The sequence below is a fragment of the Akebia trifoliata genome, chromosome 5, assembly GCF_017979445.1.
Source record: "Akebia trifoliata isolate Shusen 1 chromosome 5, ASM1797944v1, whole genome shotgun sequence".
NCBI lineage: Eukaryota > Viridiplantae > Streptophyta > Magnoliopsida > Ranunculales > Lardizabalaceae > Akebia > Akebia trifoliata.
Window position 1 is genome coordinate 8,678,462 of NC_141379.1, and position 27,151 is coordinate 8,705,612.

Sequence of the window (27,151 nt, forward strand, 5' to 3'; positions counted from 1 at the left end):
ACTCGAAAGACGTTTTATTCGACAGGACATGTGAGAGTTAATTTCGGATCTGTACGTTATTTTCCTAGATGACAAGATCTGTTATTGGACCCAGGTTTGACCGACATCCGGTTGGCTTTGGCTTAGCTGGGCTTGATTAGATAATTACATTAATAAACCTCATTTCAGCATTAATTTACATTCTTTGTGGGTAAGTTCTAAGTAAAGTCAACTGGTTGGTAGTCAATGGATCGGTTCAGACTCGAAATCCAATCCAATCCAATCGGATCCCATTACTTTGGGTTTAGATCAATGTTTTGGATTTCAATATGACCATGTCCCCATCTGATAATAGGTTAAAAATTATATTATATATTTGATGAATATATATAGTTTATTTAAATTTTGTATATAAAAATGGGTTAGGCCCAATTCAAATCCGATCCGATTGTTAATGGATCGGATTTGATTCTTAATATTGAGATCGTATAAAACCTATCTGATACTTGTCGGATCAGTCCCAAATCCGATCCTATCCTATCCTTATTGGATCGACAACATATCAACCTCGATCCGGACTCGATTCATTGACAACCCTAGTTAGAGAGCTTCTTCCATTATGCAAAATATTAACATCAACATCCACAATACAATACAAGGCAAAAACTTACAATATTAAATGTAAGTTTGTATAGAACATTTCGGTCCAGACCTTGACTCCAAATATTAAATGTTTCAATAGAAACCTTTTTCAGTTTTTCTCCTGATCAAACATTGGATTGGAATAAGATTTCAGACCTTGGTCGCGGCAATTTGAATATCGTGCGATGAACAAGGACCCAAGAAGGGAAAGGATGTAGCAATCATAATTCAGTTGTAAAGAGGCATAAGCTGCTAATGCAAGGTTGCGAGGGTTTACATTTATTAATACATAATACATTTATTTAGTATCTAGATACCTTTAACAGCTTTCTTAATAGATCAGATTTTTATCTATCATATTCACAAAGCAGTAGTTCAAATTTCTAGGGTGATGAAGCATACCTAGCTGAAGCTCAAATCTTTTATGGCCAAATTCCAATTTCATAGTACCCATCCTCGGTTGCACAAGCCCTAAACATGCCCGTTGTGTTGAATGGCATGGTGACTTCCCCTGTGGCAGACACAGCAACAAGGCCTACGTTGCCTTTCGGAACACATTCATCTACGACATAAGCTGCAGCTTCTTTAAGAGAGAGTCCTTTGTACTCCATAAGTGCAGCTACATCTCGGGCAACAGTAGCTCGAATAATGGCTTCACCTTTGCCCGTTGCAGAGACTGCACAGAAACTATTGGCATAAGTACCGGCACCTATTACGGGGGTATCTCCAATCCTCCCCACCATCTTGTTCACGAACCCACCAGTGGAAGTTGCGGTCGCTAAGTTTCCCTCGCTATCAACAGCGACACATCCAACAGTCCCAATTTGGCTATCCCCATTGGCATTGGGTGTTTCTTCTTTTGGAAAGTCTTTCGGAATAGGTTGTGTATAATCGATCTGCAAAGCATTATATGTACATCTTAAGTGCTTCCGCTTCACTAGAATAGTGAGAGCGTGCTTACGATTTCAATCAAGGTATTGGGGTGCTTCAAGTTTAAGATCTTAAAACTTAAGATGTTTATTTGTGCAAGGAATGCAAGCTCAAGGTGAAGTACCAAATACAAAAAGAAGTTGAATAGATCTTCATTTTGTGCGTGAAGATGGTTTTTGAATTTCCACATCCAATCCTACGTGAACCAATTCTTGGTATAGGTTGTCAGATTTTTTTCATCTTATAAATGAGTCAGCACAAATAGGCTGTGCAGTCTCTCTTAGTGAAGTGAAGAGAGTTGTAGATTCGTACAAGAGTAGATTCGTTAGAGATCGAATATCAACTACCAAACTGATCAGAAAATCCTACACATCCAACATAAATAAGAACAGCAAGTGATCCAAGAAAATTCTATGATTCGGTTTCTGCTGTCATTTCCTTCTGTTCTTTTTATCAAGCAAACATCTACCCCCAAGCAGTGAAGAAACTTGAATCTTGATTCGTAACAGCTTAAGCCATTTTTAACTTTTGAAACTCAAAACTCTCAAGGAAAGAAGGATGAAATTGCTAGAAGTAGAAGGGACAATAACCCAAAAATAAATAAATAAATAAATAATAAAAGGGGGCTAAACCTTACAGAACAGTAAGACAAATACCTGTACTCTGTTGGCTTCTTGTGCTTGTTTTAGCCTTTCAACATTCTTGGGAGTAATAAAATGAATTGGATCAATAGTTTCAACACCCTGCACAAATTAATAGGATGCAGTCAAAAATTCAATATCTGGAAATTATAAATTAATAGATGAACTATTTGGTCAGAAATTATAAATACAAAAGTAGAACAGAATGAGAAAAAAGAATGTGATGTAATGATATTAACATATACCACCAAACCATACACAAAAAAACAATAACCAATAGTTTTTCGACGTGCTAATCCAGTCCATATTGGCCAATACATGGTAATACATGAGAATGTGCGACACCATCGAGAGCTGCTATTGGCACCCCAACTTTTACTAATTGCACTCCAATTCAAAATAAAGAAAACACGTGAAAGTTGAGAATAAGTCAAAGATAGGGTGCCAATAGAAACTCGCTCTCTTTTTTCTTTTTTTTTTTAAATTTCTGTGTTAGATTTAGGATTATAAAGGAGCTTAATCCCAATTGTAAACAACTGTCGAAGTTTGAATGTGTTTCAATGCTTTGTAACATTGAAATAATAACTTGAACCGAAAATTTTGTAATTGTCGAGTGGTGTGTAATCTTTAATTAGGGTGTGATAAATAATTTAAGAAATTGGGGCGTAATAAGTACAAGTTGCGGTTCCAATAGCAGCTCTTTAAAATATACCAAACAATTAGGAAAAGAAATGAGTAAGTTTGGCCCAAATTGAGATATTTATTTACAGTATATTTCGAAAAGATACTGAAATGTGGGATGCAAGAGAAGGCAAACTGAATGCATCTGATGATGCAGAAGTATAAAAAAAAAACGCTGGAAAATCTAGAAAACAAAATTGCACGGAAATTTGCTCTCACTTGCTCCCTTGCAAAAGCCTCTGCTCCGTCAAATGCCAGATAAATATGAGGAGTTTTCTCCATTACAAGTCGCGCAAGAGATATGGCATTGACAACCGTGGACAGACCCGAAACAGCCCCACACTTCTTTGTATTACCATCCATGATGCAAGCTTCCATCTCAACTGTGCCTTTAGTAGTTAGAACGGAGCCTCTACCCGCATTGAAATGTGGGTTATTTTCTAGCTCACGAACCTGTCCCAAGCAGATCCAAATAAAACAAGATAGTGATCAAATTTAATAATTGTTGATAGAATGTCCACTTTCAAATTAAAAAGTTCAGTAGATCGAAATGTTCCGATTTTTTGACATATCAGAATGAACATTCCTTTATGTTTTTAAGACTTTTGAATGTGTCACAATTTTCGACATGATTTGCAAATATAGAAAATATTGGTACACACAGGAAAAAAAATCATTTACTGAAATTCAGATGTTTCAGAATGTTTCGGAAGTTTAGAAATGTTTCATGAACATACTGAAGAAAATTAACTGCAATGTTTCAATATTATATATATCAAGCATTAAATGAACATTTTAATTTCTAAGATACATTCAGTCAAATAAAAGGTATATTTTCAAAAACTTTATATGCATCAAATAGAATGTTAGAACATGTTTAGGAATGTTTCAAAACATTTCTATGGTGTATCTATGTGAGAAAAAGTGATTTTGCAATTCCAACATCCATTTAAACACTTTACAAGTAATTCTTTAAATTTATTTAAGAATAAAAACTAATTTGTCCGATGTAAAGTCAATGTTTTGAAATGTTTCAATACATTTATAAGTTTTTGTTTCAAGGAGTCGTCGTCGATGCTAGGCTCCTCTTGTCTCACTCCAGCATGGCATTAGATTTTGACCTCGTCGTGTCAGGCGCCACATGTTGAGGCCATGATTTACGTAGCATACATGACAGAGAGCACACTCTCCATGATGTTCTATTAAGCCCCCTCGGTTGAGAATTGGAAGATGGAGATGACGGACTAGGTAACAATCGAACCTCGTTGGATGGATCCCATTAGCGCCTACTTATAAGATGGGAACCTCCTTGAGAATCCCAAAAAGGCTAATAGGACAAAATTGAAAAGATATAACTCAAGAATACATTTGGTCATACATACAAGTGGAAACGAAGTTCGTCAAGAACTGTGGTAAGTGTCGTAAGCACATCAGACTGATTCATAAACGAACTCAGAATTTCAACTTGCGTCCAACACTTGTTCATTTGCAATGGGAGAATTCCCAAGAGCCCTACTGAATTTCACTTATCTATTGGTAGGGACAAACTACTACACCAACTGAAACTGTCCCATTAGTGCAAATCAAATAAGCAAAAATAAAGAAGTCCCGTAAGGAGCACATCATCTGTTGGTTTGAGGTCCTTTGCACCATGAAAAATAACGATGGTAGACAATTCGTGGGAAGAGAGGTGGTCAAGTTCTGCCAATAGCATGGAATAAGGCACCTTTTCTCAACCCCAGTCTAACCAATTGAGTCCTGCTGGAGTACCTAAAGAAGTGATTGAACATTTTCAGACGAGAATGGCCAAAAGTTATCCACAGTGAACTATGGGATTACCAAAACAACATGAGTGGCCCAATGGGAGAATTTCACTTGCTTTGCCACATAAAATGGTAGCCATTATCCCACTGGAAAATAGTCCCCTCCGGCTCTAACCTTGATGACATGCCCCTCGACCTTGGTCTTCTTTTGTAGATTAATGAAAAATGATCTAAATGACCAAAAACCCTTCGTTTTTCTTCCCTAATTTAATCATCTTCAACCCTTTTGGATGACAATGATGATGACAACTACGATGATGGTGGCGATGACCATGATGAGGAAAATGAACATATTCATAATTAGGACGATAATGGCATGGAAGAGTGATGGGGACATCAGAGGTCATGTGCTTATCATATTTGGACCATAGTTTAATTTTAGTGTTATTTTTATTTTAGTGATTGAGTTTTAGTTATGAGCCTATTTTATAATTTTTTGAGTCGTATAATTAGGTATTTTGAATTAGTAGGAAAGTATTTTTCATGAATTATAAATGTTTCCTATTTTTGGAAAGTTACAAGGTTTCTATCTCGAAAAAAAAATACTATTTCGGGAAAGTTACCTTGAAGTATAAAGTAGAGTCCAATTAGAAGTCCTTTATGTTTTAGCAACTTGTCTTTTCTATTTAAAAATGTAATAAAGTGTTATAGGGAGAATAGAGTTCATGAAATAAAGAATTGACTTCTTTCAATGAGTTTTCTGTGTGAATACTTTCCTCCAATGGAGTTTATTGGGATGCGTTCTCCATTATTCTTGGTGTGCATCGAAGAAATCATCGGTGTGATTCCAAGCTTCTATCATTTGATCCCTTCTCTTTCTCTTTTAATCTTATTTCTCTTTATTTGATTTTCATGTATTTTCTAGTTATTGATTTTCTTGAATTCAAGAACTCTTGAATTCTTTATTCTTGAATACAAGAACTCTTGAATTTTTGAAACCTCATTTCGTTTTATTTTATTTATCCTATAATCTTAAATCCTTAACCATAATTGTGACCCGTCATAATTAAATCCCATGACCCAAACCCTTTTGGATTATCCTAAACCTTTACAGTAACCATATTGTAGTCCAAACTATTATCCAAATTCAAACTAGGTTAACCTATCATGTATTTCATCTTCTTCCCTCTTGTCTTGCATCAATGAGGATGGTAATGATGCGGATGGGGATGAAAGTTGTGGTGGTAGTGAAGATGATGGATTACAAATAACCATCATTACATTGTCGTCGTCATTATCTTCCAAGAAAATCAAACATCAAGACACAAGTTCTCCCAAGAAGCAAATGGTAATATTTTCATTAAAGGCAAGAAGCAGGACGAAAGGAAAAAAAAGAATTATCTACCAAATTAAATTCCCTCTATTGGGAATGAATTCCCACAAAGAACAATGATTTTGGTATTCTACATCTTCCTATAATTGGGAAGTCGTGCATAAGGTAAGGAAGATTTAGCTGGACAACTAAGCAAAAAATAATGGCTCATAAAACCAAGGCGTTGCTCAAGAAAACGGCAGGCTTGAACATCATTTGAGTAAGCATGTCTTCCCTAATAGATGAATGATTTTGTCTCATTTCAAAAAGTACCAATCGATACGTATTGTTTACTAGAGTTTGCTTTGTGCCTACAACACAAGCATCCTCGTCGGAGTTAAGAGGGGAGGAGAGAGAAGGCAAAAACTTTGGAGGGGTATTATTGGAAAAATGGTAGTAGAGGAAAAACAATATAGTTGGAGGGGTATTTTTTGAAAGGGGATAAGAAGACGAAAGTTAGTAAAGTTGAAAGGGTATTCTTGGAAGAAGGAAAAACAATAAAGTTAAAAGTCTCATTGACATTCGTATATAGATTTGAATATTCCAATGCAAAACATGCGTAGAGTCAAATTTTCAATGCGTGTTTCGATCTATACTGATGTCTCGAAATGTTTTGGTTTGTTTCGTTTTGAATATAAAATTTCAAAGCGAAACAAAAACATAATGAAACCAAATAAAAAATCCAAAAGTGGGGACAAGCTAAAAACAATGGTTATTTATAGGGAAACTAGATAATGGATCCCATTCATTTTTTATGAATATTTCTTATACCCACTATGCTTTCAAACATATTACATATCCCTTGAACTTGGTCTTCTCTCTAAGAAACTAATCAAAATGACCTAAATGTCCCTATCTACAATCTCTAGCAAAAAAATACTGGTTTTTCTGTCTAAAACTCGTCGTATACAATCTTCTAGGGCAAAATTTTACCCTCATCCTTAACCTCAGGATTCTCTCTCCTTGAACCTTCAAACCTTAAGAAAATAAAATTTTGGGAGAAAAATGAAAAATTTTAGACAAAAATGATGGATGTACAAAAGCATATTAACGTCAAAAAACAAAAAACAAAAATTCAAAAAAAAAATATCACTAAAATGTCGACTTTTATGAATTTTCAAAAAAATTTGAACATTTCATTCAATTTCGGTTATGTTTTGGTATTTATCCTTGATTGAAATATTCCCTACAAAATGAAATTTTAAACCTTAGTTGTAGCAAATGAGGTAAAAATTACAATTCATCTCCCCCGTGATAAATTTAGGGGTCCAACCCAAAACCAATTGGCAATGAGTAGAGAGGCCCAAGAGCTTATAAGGAGAGAGACAAGGCAATTTGTGTCCAATGTGGAACTAAACTCAACACAACCCTGCACGTGTGGGCCGGACTGGGCCAAAGCACGTGGAGATATGAATTGGGTGACGTGGAGGAAAGAAAGGCCCGCTCTAATACCATAATAAATTGAGGGTCCAACACAAAACCTTGGCAAAGAGTGGAGAGGCCCAGGAGCTTATAAGGAGAGAAACAAGGCAACTTGTGTTCGATGTGGGAATAAACTCAACACCCTAAATGTCGATCATAACTATAAAGAAGTTCCTAAATTGAAGAATGAAGAGGAAACAGAGACCAAGTTGCATCGTCTAACAAAAATGCGGGTCTTGTCCTCATCCCTCTATTCCCCATCACAATCCGCCCAAAAAAAAAAAAAACATGAGGAGAGTGCAAAATCAAGCCTTACCTTATCCAAATAAGGTGCCACACTTAGTAATCCCATGGGGGAAAAGCAAAGAGAGTATAAACCAAAAGTTAACTACAAGATTGATCCATAGGGAATACTTGACTAAGGGCTGCTAAAAAAATGCCAAAGATCACTTGACAATCTGGAGAGGACAAAATTGTATAGCATAGGATTTAAGCCCTTACTATAGTGCAACAACATTCAACAAAGAAAAACTAATAATAAAACCCCTCAACTTATTTAAATATAGGGGGCAATGCAATCCTCACTACTAATGGGAGATGACCTACCGTCATTATTACCTTGAAAAGGATAGCCTCGTAATAAATGAAGAAACGACGACCCTCAAAAACCTAAAGGTCGACCACTTGGGATTATGGATATGCATGTATGACCAAGGTTTAGGGGCCTTGGACTAATAGACACCCCAAGGATCTAACAACGCAAAGTGGTCAGTAGTAAGGGCAGAAACCACTTTTAATCCTTAGTATAGACATGTTATAACGAAAATGCCTCACAAGATTAGATCCTGCTCAAGAATCTCCCAAAGGTGAAGATAACAGTTTACATAAAAGGTGATACCTCATTATGGGCGTGCATTGGCAACCATGTTGAATCTCCGACGGAGCGGCTCAATCTCAAATTTTCATAAAAGGTGCCCTAAATCCATGAAATCATGGCAGCCTCCAAAGCATCTAGGACTACTCAACCACCTGACAGTCAGAACAATGTCCACAAGAAATGACTAAAAAAGACGCAACTACGAAAATGTATCCCTTAAAAAGATCACAAAAGTGAAATCGTCGTTCCATGACTCCAAAACAAAGCATAAAAGACATGATAAACCGTCATCATCATTAAACTTCTAACCCCATCAAATGTGGCATGAGGTAATGATGAAAATAAATGACTCATATTTCATTCAACTTGTAAACAATTACTTTATAAGGCTAAAAATATAAGAATGGGTTGAATTTCGGGTGAGTATGGAGATCATCCTCCCACAAATCAGCCAGTGACTTATTTCACGTGGGCTCTTCAACTATATGCATGCTTTAGATGTCAAGTTTCCAAATGTGAAATCTTTCACCAATACATTAAGATATGGGGTACATTCAATAAATAATTCTCAAATGCCTTTCTCTAATCAGTGAACTTCGATGTTGCAATTCTACTTTGACACTCAAGTCAGTTAACAATTTAATAAAATATATGCTTAAATCAGAAAAGATTACGTACCTTTACCTTCATTTCGTTTTTTTATAGGCATTTGACATAAAGATTGCACTTTGAGACCAAGTCGGGAAGACACATTCTGGTAGTTATCTTGTTTTGATCTAGGAGACATGTTTTGACTGTTAGGTAGTTGAACGACCCTAAACTACTTTGGTGACTTCCACGATTTTAGGAATTTGGTAACCTTCTTTAGAAAAATCGAAATTGAGTTGCCCATTAGAGATTCAACACACGTCAATACACCATGGAAGAATGATATTCCTCTCATCTAGAGTTGGAAACAAAAACTATTATCCTTATCGTTCGGAGTTTCCTGCAATCAAGTCTTATTTGTCAAAATCATGGTTATGACACGTGTACATTGGGATTACATGCATTTTATATCCTTACAATTCTTGTAAAAATGAGTCCCAACATCGATTCTGTTCGGTAGTAGTGCCCACCATATTGCCAACTCACCAAATCTCCTAATTTGGTTTATGAATACAAGAGTAAATTTTATGTAGACCTGACAAATGATATAACATCTCTACTTGGTCTTATGACTTGTCTTCTTTACATTTATCTAATACTTTGTGTTCTAAATTTTTAATTAAATCTTTTATCCATAAGTCAAATTGCAAAATCAGTTAACTATTCTGCAACTTTTTTTTTTTATCATTGCATTTTTTAGGATTTGTTGACATGGTTGGATAGTGGTATCGTTAAGACACATCCTTGGGCAAGGTTTAAAATCCTATCACAAGGCAATGTTTCAGTTGGGAGAAAAAATCGAGACGATCCCAACAGAAACATTCCGAGACAATCTGAAACATTCAATGTTTTTGAGGTCAATGTTTCATTCAATCTTGGGCGAAACATTCCAAAACAGAAAGAAACTTTTAACCCTTCCCTCAGGTTCATTCCATTGTAGTATATATATTGCACAGAGGATTATGCATCTCAAAATACCATTTGTGACACTTGTTCCTTACATAAACAACATAGATTTCTTTACACATTAGTTGGACCCCTTTTGGTCTCATTTATATACCATTTGAGGCCCCAATTAATTCATTCTCTTTTTGGTGCCTATTTTTAAATCATATATGTTGATGATCATACTAAATATACTTGGTTGTACCTGTTTAGGAATAAGAATGGTGTTATTGGTGTTTTAAAAACTTTTAATGCCATGCTTCTTACTCAATTTAATTTTATGAAGTAATAATTGGCCTAAATTTTTGTCCCAATGACGCCAATATGACAAAACTGAAAACATATCAATATACCCTACTTGACGAAGTTGCACCAAAGATCTTGTAGGGGGCCACATTTGAGGTGTCTAAGGCCTACTCTCACTTTTAAAGTCGTCGCTCAAAGGTACTATTGGACATACAAGCAAGCAGAATGAAGTTGGCTTAAAACTTAGATGAATGTCAGAGGCATATGAGATTCATTCACAACTTGTATCCAACCCTTGGTTGTTTGCAATGGGAGAATTCACAAAACACCTGGCAACTTTACTTATATAATGGTGGCAACAAACTATTACACCAAATGTAATCGTCCCATTAACACAAATCAAATAAGAAAAAGTAAAGAAACTCATCTAGAAGCACATCGTTTGTTGGCTCAAAGGCCCTCGCACAATCATAAACAATGGTGACATACAATTCACAGGAGGAGAGGTGTTCAAGTTCTACCAACATCATGGAATAAGGCATCTCTTCTCATTCCCACACTAACCCCCAAGGGAACTAGAAAGCGGAGGTAACCAATTGAGTAATGTTGGATAACCCAAAGCAATGATTGGATGTTGTCTAAAGAGAATGGCCAAAAGTCCTTTCCAGAGTACCATAGGCCTACAACAACAACACGAGTGGCACAACATGAGAATTCCCCTTGCTTTGCTACACATAATGGATGACATTATCATGACTAAAAAGAACCCCCCCTACGAATCAAGCTTGGGAAGTAGAGAAATAGTAGAACATATTATTGATATGTAGCATCTTGACATCTCAAAAAAAAGAAGTGAATAGATCATGGTAAGACTGGCAATCTACCAAGAACATATGAAATGCTCATTTGATCAAAAAGTGTGACATATGAGCTACAAAGAAAGATATTGTCCTTCGGAAAGTTTTCCAGACCACCAGTGAATTAAACAACAAAAAGTTAACACCAATTGGGAGAGACCTTACCTAGTAATTGAGTCATCGAACCCAACATTACCACCTAAAAGACATTAACAGAATTGTACTATAACATCTTATGAACTGATTAACTTGAATACTATATTGTACTATAACATCCTCAGAACTCATTAACTTGAATACTACCAATAAAATCCCAAGATTCCATCCATCCAAATAATCAGAGAAACAACTCAACATGAACCCACATGTTCCTCCACACAATTTTGGAAAGGGATTTCGTACAAACATGCATCCCTCCTCTCAATTTCAAGAAGGGATTGAGTACAAACAAGATATCAACCATCCAATGATGCAAATGATATAGCCTCTACGAGCTACTTCAGAATATATAAGACAAACCTTGTAAATAAAGAAGAGTATGACAAAACAACACCTCGCACGTAACAAAATACTATAAGCCTCACAGTCATCAAGAACACATGCAATCACCCAGCACAAAGGGACTTAAAAGAAAAATGCAAAAGTAAGCACAAGGAAAATTGTGCAAGAAGATGCTTCATTAAAATAATGAGGCTTGGTTAAGGCAGGCAATCTGTACAAAACCAAAAAGTAGAAAGGGGTACATCAAAAGAAGATTCAACATCAAGACAAGCTCCCCCAAGGAGGAGAAGGGAATATTCCATTAAAGATGGGAGTCGAGATGAAAGAAAAAGGATTACCTACCTACAAAGTCAAAGTTATCCAACATTGGGAATAAATCGCCCCCTTCTTCGACTATTCATGACCTGGAAATAACAATGGCTTTGGTATTATACATCTTATCATAATCAAAAACTCATGCATAAGGTAAGGAAGATTTCGTTGGATTGCCAAGAAATAATAATGGCTCTAGACACTAGGACACAGCTAAAGACAATGGCAGGCATGAATTTGCTAGAAAGAAAAAGTGTAATGCCTTCCCTAATAAGATGGATGTTGTTGACTTGTTGTAGCCAAGGTTTACTAAAGTAGCGCTGTCAATGGGTCGGGCTGGGGTTTAAACAACTTGATCCTAATCAAGCCTCAAAATACTAGCCCGAACCAAACCCATCTAATGGTCAGCCCATCCTTGACAGGCCAAATAACAAAATGCTAAAGTTCGAGCCTGCCCACGCATGCAAATAGGACCAGAAAAATTGAACGTGGGGGATTCAAAGATTTGAACTTTGGGACCTATTGTAGGCAAAGCAAGGGATCATGCCACTAGACCATTGCTCAATTGGTCATGTTAGCCTAGATACCAAGCCAAAACCTGACCCTAAACATGAATTGGGCCTAGCCTTACACTACCCAAATCCAATCCATGACAGGCTGGGACAAAGCCCGACCCATTGATAGCCTTGGGAATATGGATATGACATGCACGACAAGGTCTAAGGACCTTGATCTAACAGACATCCCAATGATCCAAGGAATCAAAATGGAGAGTTGTAAGGGTATAAAATCGCTTCTAATCCATAGACTAAGCGTGTTATAACCAAGATGCCTAACAATTAGGATTGAATGCCACTACATGAAACTACTAAAAATAAAGATAATTGTTTACATATCCAACTTGTCCATACGAAGGATACATCCCTATAGGCTTGCATGGGTAAACATGTTGAATCTCGAATGAGCGGCTTAATGTCAATTATGAAGGTGCCCCAAATCCCTAAAATATTGACAAACACAAAAGCATCTGCATCTACTAAACCAACAATAAGAATATGTCCATCATAAATGACCAAAAAGAGACGACTACCAAAATGCATCTCACAAAAGTGACCACAAAGGTGCAACAGTCATTGCACTACTCCAGACCAAAGCATAAAGAACATGTTAATGACTTACCATATCCAACAACTTTAAAAGAGAGAAAAAACAAAGGCAAAGGTATGCAATCTTCTCTGAATTAAACATAAAAATTGTTGAACTATTAACTGCCTTGGCATCAAAGTAGAATTGCAAGCGTCCCATACAAGCTCACTAAGTAATCAAGAAAGCAAATATAGGATTATCATCTAATGTGATAAACATCCCATAGTGTTAGTGGAACATTTGCCCTTACAATGTATAAATATATAAAAAGAAAGAGGAGGTCGAGATCCACAGACACCTACAAAGTTTCATTAAAATGGGAACACAGACATAAAGCCCACATGAAAATGAGTCAAGGGCTGATTTGGGTGAGTGTAATCCCTACCCTCACACAAAATTAACCCATTACAATATTTCAAGCCCTATCAAAAATGGTCTACATGGACCATCTATTTTCATCACTTACGCCACATTTGAACATTTGATGGGGTAGAAGGTTGGCTCCTTACATGAAGATCATCATCATAAAAAACCAACCCTTCTCATATTTTCATGTGGTACTCATGAGAGAGTGACTTTAGATGTCAACTTATTTTGGATATAGGTACGAATTACTTCACCACTCTATACTTGTGGCCATCAAAATGCATAACTGGATGTTGAAACATGGAAGGTGTATAAATTTCTTGTAGTGCTTGATCACACTTTTTTTTGATAGGTGGCTTGATCACACTAATGACGCATTACGCTCACATATTTTGGGATAGGAGTCACTGTATAGAGTTTTCACCATCCAAAATGAAGATCTTTATCAAATGGCTCAACCAAAGCTCCAACCCTCTATCATGTTCATTTTCACTCTTTATCACCATCATTTAATGCATTCATGTTTAGTTCCTTCAGATACAATGCCAATAGCCACTCGCATGTGAGGCTATGGTAGATGACAAGGAAATAGAAAAATATTTCGATGTGATCCTGGTGGCAAGATTGATCATACTAATGAGCATTGTGCTGCCTTGAATTGGCGTCCACTCATCATTATCGATAGTGCTACTAACTACAACAATAATGTTGATACTTGATACTATTCTTACCAATGATGCATGTAGTTCAGCCATCGAGATCGTACTCATAGGACCCACATGGAGAGGAGTCAAGGGTTAATTTTTGGTAAGGATGATCTCTATGTAAGGATGGTCTCCATTGGTTACTAACCTTCTACCCCGATCAATTGTGGCATAAGTTAATAATGAAAACAAGATCGTCCTTATTTGTTCAACTTGTAAACCATTATTTTATAATGTTATAAATATTTGCATGGATTGATTTTGATTGAGTATGAAGATAATCCCCATGCAAATCAACTATTGACTTATTTTTCATGTGGGCTCCATAACTATATATATAGATTAGATGTCGAGTTTCCAGATGTGAAATATTTCTCAAAAACCTCAAGATATGTGATGTATTCAATAAAAACTCTCAAATTCTCTTTTATAATCATTCAGTGAGCTCTAGTAAGATGCTGCAATTTACTTTGACACCCAAGTCAATTAACAATTTAACAAAACATATGTTTAAGTCAGAAAAGATTGCGTATCTTAACCTTCGTTTCATCCACTTTTATAGGTGTTGGATATGGTAAGTTATTATTATCATATTATTTAAGCAATACTTTGGAATCATGCGATAACAATTGTACCTTTTAAGTCACGTTTGGGGGATACATTCTAATAGTTGTTCATCTATCCACGTTTGAAATATATATTTTGATTGTCATGTGGTTGAGCAACACTAAACTACTTTGACGACAGTCATGATTTCAAGGATTTGGCAACCCATACAGAAAGATCGAAATCAATTCGCACGTCAGAGATTCACCACATATGTCCATGCACCCAGTATTCCTTCCATCTAGACAAGTTGGACACAATAATTACACTTGCTTTTATACTCTTACAATTCTAAGTCCCAACTTTCATGGATTATTGGCAGCAGTACAAACCAAATTGTCAACCAGCCAAATCTAATACACAGCTAAGTCTTATGTAAATCAGCCAAATGGTATAACATCTCATATTATTCATGTTGGCTCTTGTGACATAATTAATTTTACATCTTTCTGATGTTTTGTGTTCTAAATCTTCAAGTGAATTTTTTATCAAGAAATCAACTTGCCAAATCACATAACTACTATGCCACTTCCTTTTTCAATCATTGCATTTCTTTTTAGGACCTATTAAGGCGTAAGCTTGAAGGAAAAGAAATAGATAGTCCCAACCGTTTGGATAGTGGTACAAACAAGACACCCTAGGCAAGATTTAAAATCATGTTTTGAGGAAATGTTTCAATTAGGATAAATATTCTAAGACAATCCGAAACATTTACTTTTTGAGGTCAATGTTTCATTCTAATTTCGGCCAAAATATTCCAAAACAGAAAGTAATTTTCAACCATGCCCTCAAGTTCATTTCATTGTGGTAGATTTGTTGCACAAAAGATTATGCATCTCAAAATGCCTATTGTGGCACTTGTTCCTTAGTTAACCAGCGTAGATTTCTTTTTTGTTCACATAAAACAGTAAGTGGACCCCTTTTGATCCACAACATTTGAGTTTTTCAATCACAACCCTAGATAAACTCCTCACCACAACCCTAAATAAACTCCTCACCTATGTTACCCAATCTGTTTCTACTAGTCCGAACCACGACCCAGTACGAAGCAAACCAATTCGCGGTACGGTTCGTACTACGTATCTAAAATCAAGCGAACCACAAACCCACCAAATTTTGGTCGGGTTCAGCGAACCAAAGCATGAAATTCAGCGAACCAAATATTTTTTTAATTGATTTTATTTTTTTTCATTATTCATATTTAAAATTTAGATTATTTTACTAATTTATTTCTATTTCACTTAGAATTTTTTAATATTATAATTGTAATTATAACTTGTATACTTGAATTATATATATACACAAGCAAACCAAACTAGAAAACCAAAGCGAACCCGAAAACGAATTTTATCTACCTAGCCCTACGGACCGGGTTCATTTTAGATTGGCGAACCATGAACTCCAAACCCAAATTCGAACCGATGAACCAGGTAACATAGCTCCTCACTAGTGATCATCCTAAGGCGAGGCGTGTCGTAAGTGTTTATTGTTGATTGTGAAAATCGAGTAGGGAATCCATGGATAGTCTTCTCACTCATGTGAATCTTGTTCACTTAGTTTAATCTTAATTTCTCTCATTGTTCAATGTTTATTAGTGGTTATCCCCACTCAATCCTTTTGGTTTTGCAGAATTTGAAGTCCATTGTCCTTTTGGGTACAGAAAGGATTCTACGGAAACTAAACCCCTACCCCATTTGTTGGGGTTTATGGAAAGAAAGGAATGGAGCGCATCTTCCAAAGAAATGATCAATCTTCACAGGATGTAATCATTATCATATTAGGTTTGATTCTTGGTTGGTGCAAACAATTCAAAGAGTTTAGAGGTTTCTTCTTCGAGGACTTTATGTATAGGTGGGATCTAGTATGTAAATGATCCTATTGTTTGTTATTGTTGTATTATAAAGGGCATCCTGTCCTCTTTATCAATAAATCTTTTCGCAATCAAAAAAAAAAAAAAAGTCATTGTTGGACCCCTTTTGATCTCATAACCATTTGAGGCCTCACTCGATTCATTCTTCTCATGGTGCCTATTTTGTAGACTTGGTTGAACCAGTATTTTCTTCAACTAGCAGGAATTCTACATCAAACTAGTTGTCTCTGCACCACAACAAAGTGGTTTGTATGAAGATAGTACGGCCACTTACTCAAGTTGTTCCAAATGCATATACCCAAAACTTACTAGGGGGGTATTATGATGACGAATTACTTGATAAATTGAATGCTTACGCCATGATCACGCAACAAGATCCTTCATGAACTCTTCCATGTCCCTATATATTAACCATTTGTGTGTCTTTGGATCGCAATGTTTTTTCATATATTTATCCATCAACGAGAGAAATTGTCACATCATGCCACCAAATGCATTTTTGTTGACAATCCTATGATCATTGAAATGTATGACTATAAATAGGGATTTCATTTTTCATAGCTCACTCCTATTACCCATATACTGACAGTATTTGTCTTGTTCCTAACAATCTTGTCGATCAATCCACTACCATTGTTGGCAATCTACCCATTACATGTCTGCCTTTCAACACATCCTTACCAACAACAATGGCATTCTGCACATCTTCACACCATCCCCTCTCTATGTAGGTAAATCAATTTCCTTCTACATCAGATCACCCACTCATTGCTTCTAAAAAAAGCATGTGTTACCTATCATTTTGTTTCACATTCACATGCTTCCTTTCTTGCTTAAGGATTTTGCAAGGACATCGCATGATGTCAAATCCCAATTGGATTGAGGCTCTGCATGGTGAGATTACAATGGACACAAATGACATGTAGAATATTGTATCTTTACCCCAAAGGACAAACAACTATTTGTATTTTTTTAACGACAAAGGTGTCCGAACCCATAAGATTGGCTAGTAGGGGCGAGGCAACTACCCTCTTAGAGCACCATATCTCGCCCAAATCCCCTGGAGTACATGCAATACCCCACAAACCACACATACAAGTTATGTTAGGATAAATCAATGTCGATGGCCAACGAGGGGGCTTAAACTCAAGACCTCTCCCTTTTTGGAGGGAGGTCCTTGCCACTACACCCAACACTTGTTGGTTACAAACAACTATTTGTTGTTGTTGATTGTAAAAGAACGAGCTCCATAGTAATGGGATTATTAATCATTAAAAAGCTTGACTCATTGCAAAGATATAAGATTAACTATACGACATCACTTATGCTAAAATATTTTCCCTTGTTATAAAGATGATCACCATTCATTTCATGTTGTCAATTGATGCCATCAAGAAGTGGCTCATTCATCAGCTCAATGTTAAAGATGTTATTTCGCACATAGATGTACATGAGAGGCGTAAATGCTACCACTACATAGGATTTACCACTACAAGAGGGAATTTGGCATTTTGTCTCAAGCAATCCATAATGAACTCAAGGGCCACACGTACTTGATATGATAAGTTCTCGAATGGGACTACTTTAGTTAGTTCTCAAAATCCCACTACGATCATACCATGTTTACCAAGCACGCTCAAGCAAGTTTTAACATTATTCTCATATATGTTGATGGCATTGTGGTGACTGGTAATGATGATTCCTCCATTGCAAATTTCAAACGCTTTATCCAGCTATATTTTCACAATAAAGATTTCGGCAAACTTAAATATTTTCTCAAAACCGAAATAGCCCATTTTACTGAAGGCTTTTTTAGTGCCAAAGAAAATATGCCTAGAATATTCTTAAGGATAGCAGCACCATCTGTGGAATACATCTTGAATTCCCATGGAACAAAATTTGTAGTTGACTGGCATGGGAGGTGAGTTACTTGATGATCCTGCCTAGTTCCATACACTTGTGGGGAGATTGAATTATTTTACAATTACAAGACCAAATATAAGCCTTTTCAACCAGAAATTTGGCCAACTCATTTAAAATCCGGGTAAAAAACACATCTCGATGTCATACATCGCATACTACAATACTTGAAGGGCTTACCCAATCAAGGTATATTTCTTTCATCTGCTAGTAACATAAAGATAATTGGTTATTGTGATGCCAATTGGACGGGATGTATCGAAATCATGCATTCGACTACATGTTATTGCATATTTCTAGGAAGCAACTAATACCACAGAAGAACAAGAAACATACAGTTTATTCTCATCAGCAAGAGCCAAATATCGAGCAATGACCAGTATCACATGTGAGTTAACATGGCTTAAATACCTAATGAAAGATTTAGACAAAGATCAGTCAAAACCCATGTCTCTTTATTGTGACAATGAAGCAGTCATTTATCGTGCAAGTCCAGCTTGTCATGAAAGAATATAGCACATCGAGATCGATTGTCATCCTATTTGTGAACAAATCATCTCTAGTCAAATGTTACTCCTAATATTCAAAGAGACAATCAAATCGTTGCCTTTGGGATAGAGCATTTTTAGTAATTAAACGTCATGATCAAACCAACATTGTTGGGCGTAGTGGTTAAGGCCTCCCTCCAAAAGGGAGAGGTCTTGAGCTCAAGCCCCCCTGTGGGCGGCCACCCAAAGGGATTTATCTCGGCTTACCTAGTATGTGTGATTCATGGGGCATTGCATGTACCCAAGGATTTGGTCGAGATATAGTGCTATAAGAGGCCAGTTGCCTCGCTCCTGCTAGTTGGGCTGGTGGGACCATAAACCCCGGTCATCAAAAAAAAAACATCACAATTAATGCTCCAACTTGAGGACTGTTGAAATTTATCTAACATGTATACCAAACATAATTTTTTTCAGTAACCTCTTGTTGTGAATAATCCTAGTTTTTTCAAGTCCTCTTATCCAAAACCAACTTCCTACTCTTTGACACGAGAGGAAGGAAGCAGAAGCATATAGAATACATCTGACCAATGTTTGGGGAGCGACCGCCAGGTTTGCAAACGTATATGAGGAATAATCAGTCTTCCATACAAATCATGTCAATGCATCAGTTAGAAGAAGAGATTTTCATATGGAATTGACAATACAACAATGCCTACTTCACGCAAGACTTGCTAAGGCACCATTCATGGGTATGACACCATTTAATGGCTCTGAAGATGGCACCTCGTGCAATCCCTTTCTCATGGCCGCTAAACCTTACCAATTATTTCTCTCTATTCAGCAACTAGCGTTTTGAATGCTCAGAGCATAGTTTTCAAGAGTGTAGAGTTATGACACCCTTGCATAGTGGAACCTAGTGTAGACACCTCAATTTGAACGGGCCTCCACTCAAAAGGACTCAAAAAATCAAATTTCCTACTAAAATTCACCAACGGGCCTAAAAAGCCCAATTCATCAAAACGTGGCATTTTGAACAATTCGAAGGATCCCAAAACCCCAAAAGGTCTAATGGACCTACATGAAGACTTGGCATACCCCCCCCCCATATCTCACCGCTTTGCTCTCGAAACCGAAACTACCCCAAACCCGCTTAAGAACCATCAACTTTCAATTCCCCAAAAATCATCTCTCACCTCACCCAACTTAACTTAACCCTAACTCTTAACCCAAATCCTAAAACCCATTCACCTTTAAACCCATTAAGCCTCACCCTAAAATAAACAAACTTTAACAACCTAAAATTTCCTTAAAAATCCAAGCCCAACATATCAAAAACTCAAACCCGCATCCATAATCCACAAACCATTATCCACATCAACCAATCAACCTTTGATCATCAAATGGGACACTTGTCCTCACTACAACCCACCTCCCAAAAGTCATGCTACCCAACCTATCCCATCACCTTTCTCCAACAAAACCATCACTCATACCACTCCCCACACTCCATGTCATTAACCTAACCCATCACCTTTCTCTAACAAAATCACCTACCCATATTATAACCCACACCTTTTCTCATCATTTCCTTCAAACTCATTCTTACAAGCCATCCCCACACCTCTTATACCTAATCCATCCATCTAAACACTCCATCTACATACCAAATGGACACTTGTTACCATCTCCCTCACCCTCCTAAAACCTAAAAACCTAACTCCTTACACAACCCATTCTTTTAATCAAATATCACACATTCTCATCCCACCTAACACTCAATCTCATTCTTTCAACCAAATACCTCATCATTTCACCTCACCAAACACTCAATCCAAATGGGTTGAAGAGCATTCAAACCATTTGGATCAAAAAATTATCAATTTACCTCCCTTCCACAAATACCCTCATCCCAACTCCAAATTTCACACCTCTCATCCTCAAACCCAATGCCATTCCCTACTCTTCTAACTTTTCACCCCAGTTTACCCTCAAACATAACCTTCCAATCCTATAAATACCCACCCTCACCTCCTACAATGGTACCAAGTCTAAGTCTAAAAAAGAAAAAAGAATTCTCTCAACTTTTCTCTACTCCCCATCAACTCTAAAAAAATCTAGTCTCACAATTTTACAAAGAACCTAAGAAGAAGAAAATAAGAAAAGGGAAGGTTCAAGCCTCAAGGTGGGTTAAAACATAAGCATTGCATATCCCATTCTCTCCCTTTCTCTCCCTTCTCAATCACCCTCTTCTAATTCCCCATTTCCTTCTTTTATTTTATTTTAGAAAGTTTCTAAGATTTAATGTTCCCCCTCTCCTATCTCCGGTAGATTGGGCTTCGATTCAATTAAAAGTATAGGGGTTGTAACCACCTTCAAAACAAAACCGATTTTTAAATCTTTCAAACAATTTTGAGGCAATCGGTATTTGGATTCTTCTCAACTCATGGGAATGGACCTATAACCATAGTCAACACTTTTCAAATATGTGTTGTTTCCAAGGCTAATGCCTATTAGGATCAGCTCCTTCGATGAGATGATCCTTATAAGCTAAGCCAATAGTAAATCCCTACTTAGGGTATAAGCTGTCAACACGAGACACTTTTATTTTATTTACATTTACATCCAAAATGACCAAGTTATGTTGAAGTTACCATCATTTGATGGAGAGAGAGGGATACCTAACACCTTCCCCTCTCTAACCGAGCTGCTTACATAGATCTTAGTGTGATCCCTTATCCCTACGAGAGTCACTAAATGCCAAAAATGTCACTTTTTCTAAAAATGTACATCGGGTGACCATTCACACCCTTTTACAAATATGAATGGTGGCGACTCCAAACCTTCATAGAAGTGATATTTGAAAATAAAAAATCACGCATCTACATCTAGTGTTTTCTTCCTGGGCACTCAGTGCCACATAACATTTTGTGACAATTTAGTCTACAAAAAACCAAACATTTTAACCCTTATCCCCATCAAAAAAATAAATAAATAAGAAAGAACGAAACAACCCTAATTTAGTCTACAAAAGACCAAATATTTTAACCCCCATACCCATCAAAAAATAAAATAAAGAAAGTACCCCATTCTAGTCTTTTAAAAAAAAAAAAAGTAGTCTACGAAAAACCAAACATTTTAACCGTTATACCCATGAAAAAATTAAAAGAAAGAAACCCAATTTAGTCTATAAAAAATAACCAAACATATTATTCTAGACTAGATAGAGCAAACCTTAAGGTGTGGAACAACAAAAATCAATCCATAGAAGCACTGAAATGTCAACAAAAAGATTCGGAAAAAAAACAAATATTCTCCACGATCGAATCAGACAAATATGATTCAGTAGGGGACCAAACCCATGTCGAAACAGTCCAAAAAACAATAACTTTGATTAAATAGACAATTAAGAAACTAAAAAGAAGACTAATTTGGAAAACAAAGTAGAAGGAAATCAAATTACAAGAAGAACAAGAGATGAGAGTAGATAGGGTTTTGTTACCACAAGTTCGACAACATCTAAAGGTGGTCGTTTAGCTTTGAGAGCTGCGACGCCGATTTGGATGCAGTGGCGGAGTGCTGCCTCTGGTGGCTCTCTTCGCTCTGGGGGCAGCGAGAGTGGGATGTTGCCAGCTCCGCCGTGTACAGCGATCGCCCATCCCATGTCTCTTCTCGTCTCAACAGCTCAGAGTGTCCACTGTCCAAACCTCAACTCATTTTTTAAAGAGTCTGACTTGTCTTGTATCCTTGGGAGTTGGGACAAGTCCGACTCTAATGAGCCTAACTTAAAAGCTGATTGGCTGCTTCAAAGTTAAGCTCATTAGAACCAAAAGATTCTACATGGCAACCGGTAATTATAGGTTGATTTGCTATCAAATATTCTACATTTGGAACCAAAATCCATGACAATTACAATTGACATTTTATTTAAGCTTTGGAACTGGCCGATTGACACCCTGACATTATGTTTTGATTGAGAGAAAAGAAGAGAAGAGAAAACCAATTTCTTGGATTGACAAGAGAAAGAAAAAGAATAATTTCAATTTCTCTTTGGTTAGCAATCATAAGAGAAGAGAAGAGAAACTATCTTTAGTCAAATGACTATTATACATTTCATAGTTTATAAAAAAAAGTTATATCGATACAAAATATAAATTTCTAAAGTCATTTATAAAAAATATGATAAATATTCATCTTCCAACCATATATCATACTAAGGAATTATTTTTAGTGAAATGATTATTATACACTTCATAGTCTACAAATAATCATTGCACTCTAGCAAAAAGTTGATGCTTAAGCCAAGTTTTTATTGAGACTTCGAGGTTTTCTATTTTCTAGAACTCATATTAAGTTCCATTTCTAAACTTCACAAACCCACATAAGCTTTCTAGGAAGTATTCAAACTCAATTTTTTTTTCTAACTTGATTACTTAAATGTGAATAAAAATGACAATGAGCACATGAAAGAAACCCTTAAATTCAGTGATGTCATCCCTGTTAAAATCTTTTTACTAGTGATGCAAACATTAGACCCCTGAAAAAAAAAACTCTGGAGGAATATATGTCACTACAACACACAAAGAAATCTCTTAAATTCAGTGTTCTCATTCCATGTTAAAATCCCTTTACAAAGTATCTATGTCATTCAACATTAGACCCTTGTACATTTTCAGAAAGAATACACATCAACCTGGCACAAAAATAATAGAATACCATTATTTCCCCAAAATTATAGAAAAAAAGGATAAAATAGGTTTGAAAGTTTTGTAACAGAAATAATCATGGTGGTTCCACATTAATCATTGAATATTTAATCAAACTTGGCCCTTATCATGTCTAAATTTTAGTGCCTTTAGATTTTCTTATTTCTAATATCAGCAAGCAACTTTACATAAACTTGGCCCTTATCATCTCTTTCACTTATACCCTTCTCCATTCCATATATGCCTCTTGTGTAAGTGTTACCCATCTAGTACTATTAGTGATCCAGAATACGTAAGAAATTGTTTGACCCTGGCACATAGATGCAATATAGAATCTCTCCCTCTATTTTTTGAGATGCTAAAAATCCAAAAATATTGGATGAAAACAATGATTTCAAACGATTAGGGCATTCAATCGTGAGAAATGTGGGAGATGAGGTCCATGAACTGTTAGAAAATAAAAGTTTACTAAAATGGACTATTAAGAGATCGTCCAAAACTTAGGGATTATTTAGAAAAAAGTCCCTCTGTCAGGGTTCTTTAAGTAATTTTTGTTTTGTTTTATCTTACTAGTTTTGTTTTACTTGGCTATTCAATTAGATAAACCTTATTTACTTGTCTCTTTCTATACGGCCTAGCAGTTATAACTAATAGTAAAAAGAGAGTGTTGAATGTGGGGATTGTTCCTATTTTACCTGCAAGTTTCTTATTAGCTCCACCTAAAGGCATTTTTCCCCAGATGAAAGAAAAGATGAGCAATTTGTCATTTCAAAGTTGTTGCCCCCACTAAAAAAATATTCTTGTTATAGGTTGTTTTCCCCATTCAAAATATAAAAAAAATCATTTGTCCTATTCTTTTCCCGTACCTTACTACTAAGGACATTCATTTTTTTAAATATCTTATATACATACTCACTTATTAGTGATCTTGAGTTGTTGATTATTAATGAGAAAAAGAAAAGAAAATCGTCCCCACAACGCCTACTCCCAAGTAAGTCACATGATGTTAAGCTCCCAAATCCAGCATGAATCCCAATAATTTGAATGCTAAATTTCAGTGCATGATTATTTAACCAAATCTATGATAATAATATGTCTCAGTTCATGTTCTTATTATAAGGAAACAAAAAACATATCTAATAATAGTAAACAAACTTGCGGAAGCTAACATCAATCACAATCTAGATCCATAAACAAATCTCAAAAGAATAATCCTTCCAAACTATATAAGGACACAATAAGTAATAGTAGTGAATATAATTGCACACAATTCCCGGACATAAGTTTCTCAAAATAGAAATAGAAAAATCCTAAAATTCTACTACATCTCAAACTACAAGAAGTTGATGTTCACCAATATGCTCTTTATCAGGAATCTCTTTATAATACTGTTCTTCATAAATTGACTCTTCCACAATCGAGTAATCTAAAATGGTGAATGGTAGGGTGACTAACGAGGAGTTACTCAACAGGAAATACATCATTCTAACTTCTAGTTACAACATGTAAAGTATAATCATGTTGAGCATTTAAATAAATATAGATTTTATCATAACATAGGATTTGAACAAAGACTAAATGCAAATAAGTAAACATATGTAATACTCATCTATTTATCAGTTCTACCATGCTTCAAAGAATTTAAAGTAAAACATCTATAATATTATATCATAAATAAAGAAAAATACATAATACAAACATAGCGGTGTAGTCGAGAAGAGAGTTGAGGAACACATCAATATAACATCATCGACTACGACAAATCGATATTCCAATACTTAACCTCCGATATGGAATTTCACCGTTCTTATCTGATTTTGTGGTCGGTCTAGCATACCATACTTGGGTGACCATTTATCAAGTTCAAATTAACTGTTGACAAATAACTCAATCTCTCCAACTCTCAACATAAATCATAAAGATCAATGGCCATTTACCAAGTCTAAACCCATGTAAGCAAGAAAGGAAGGTGTTTTCGAAGACTATGTTTAGTAGAATTGGCATTCCATCCATGACTATTCGATCTCTCCTAGCAGGGGGTGTAATCGATCGGAGTTTACCAGACTTGTTTGATTTAGGTATATAGGCTCTAAACTTCTAAGTTCAACTAAAGGTGAGATCGATCATTAGACGATTGTAGACTCTTAGTGATAACTAACTAATCCAAAAGAGAATCATCGTGTATAAGCCTATCAAAAGACAATACATGTGAACATCAACTATCTCTACACTATACAAATATCGTCTTTACACCCAAAAATTCATCTAGAAATAAGAAGAGAAATTCCCAAATTTCAAAAGTATTATTATTTCCCAAGGTATCCCATACTACCAAGAAGAAAAAAACATCAACTATTATCCTAGATTGATCTGTCACTTATAGAAATATAACAACGTATTACTCATTCTAGGTTTCATACAATTCTTTTCTGGTAAACAAAAATAATTTTATTTCGTATATATATACATAATTTCTCTATTTCAAATTACAAATAAGATTTTGGTAGTGACTCACAATTACATCTATTTATTAATCCATTCATCAATTGGTCATATCTCATGTGTTCATGGGAGCGTGAGATATTATTTACATCCATCCATCTGCTTTTACGTGGCGTGGTCACAACGTACGCCTATAACCACTTAGCCATCAAACAGTAGAGAACATAAGTTTTCCCTATCCATCCATCAATTAGTTGATCAATCATTTATCTTCTTAGGTATCTATCAAAGTACATTTTTTTTAAAAATATTTGTGATTTAAATCTATCAACCAAATCCATATAATGATCTTGGTTGAGTAGAAAAAACTCAAAAAATGCGATAAAACAATAAATAACTAAAGCAATGAAAGTTTAACTTAGTATCAAAATAGTGATTTTTCAAAATTCTTCAAACGTAAAATGGGTTTTTGAAAATGAAATTCTTAATTACAATATTTGATATTATATAATTTTTAGAGCTTAATTTGGAAGGAAAATATAAAAATAAAATAAAATAAACATGGATTAAAAATCTGACAAAAACGTCAAAATTCATATTTTTTTCTTGAACCCAAAATCTTGATTTTGATTTTTAAACTATTTTTATTATTTTCAAATGGGAGGAATTCCCTTATTTTCATTAAATGCCTTAAATTAAATATGATAATTACTTAAATAGTTTTTAATAAAAATAAGTTGCCGAAATGTGTCTGACACTGTTTTGAAAATGTATTTGATATAAAAATAGCAACCAAGAGATTGATATTCATGATATAGTGATCAAGAGATCGTTATAGCGATCAGAGGGGTGAAACATATGTTTTTTGAGATTTCTTCTCGGATTTTTTTTTTTTTAAACTTCTTCAAAACTTGTTTTATCATAAATTTATATTTATAAAAAAAAAAAACTTGTTTTATCATATTTTATTCTCTAAAACTCTTAAAATAATGTAAAAAATAACTTATTTAAGATAAATATAAATAAATCTATGGAATCAAACATTTAAACATGCACGATTTAAAGTAAATCAACACTAAATAAGAAACTC

At 35.5% G+C, this 27,151-nt stretch overlaps 1 protein-coding gene and 1 long non-coding RNA gene across 3 annotated transcripts; both read right to left on the reverse strand.

Moving 5' to 3' along the window:
• Positions 1-834: 834 nt before the first annotated feature.
• LOC147401395 (isoaspartyl peptidase/L-asparaginase 1-like) lies at positions 835-22,694 on the reverse strand. 2 transcript variants are annotated; one of them, XM_086442691.1, is made up of 4 exons: positions 22,416-22,694; positions 3,093-3,326; positions 2,184-2,294; positions 835-1,517 (listed from the first exon to the last, which is right to left on the reverse strand). In XM_086442691.1, the coding sequence occupies exons 1-4, from the start codon at positions 22,575-22,577 to the stop codon at positions 1,044-1,046; spliced, it is 981 nt and encodes a 326-aa protein (XP_086298817.1). In that variant the 5' UTR covers positions 22,578-22,694; the 3' UTR covers positions 835-1,043. The 2 variants fall into 2 exon arrangements, with proteins under 2 accessions (XP_086298817.1, XP_086298818.1); XM_086442692.1 differs by having other exon boundaries at positions 2,208-2,294; positions 22,416-22,685.
• LOC147401396 (uncharacterized) lies at positions 10,464-19,965 on the reverse strand. The gene is made up of 2 exons (XR_015178468.1): positions 11,847-19,965; positions 10,464-10,826 (listed from the first exon to the last, which is right to left on the reverse strand). It is a non-coding gene; the product is annotated as an uncharacterized LOC147401396 (long non-coding RNA).
• Positions 22,695-27,151: the final 4,457 nt, after the last annotated feature.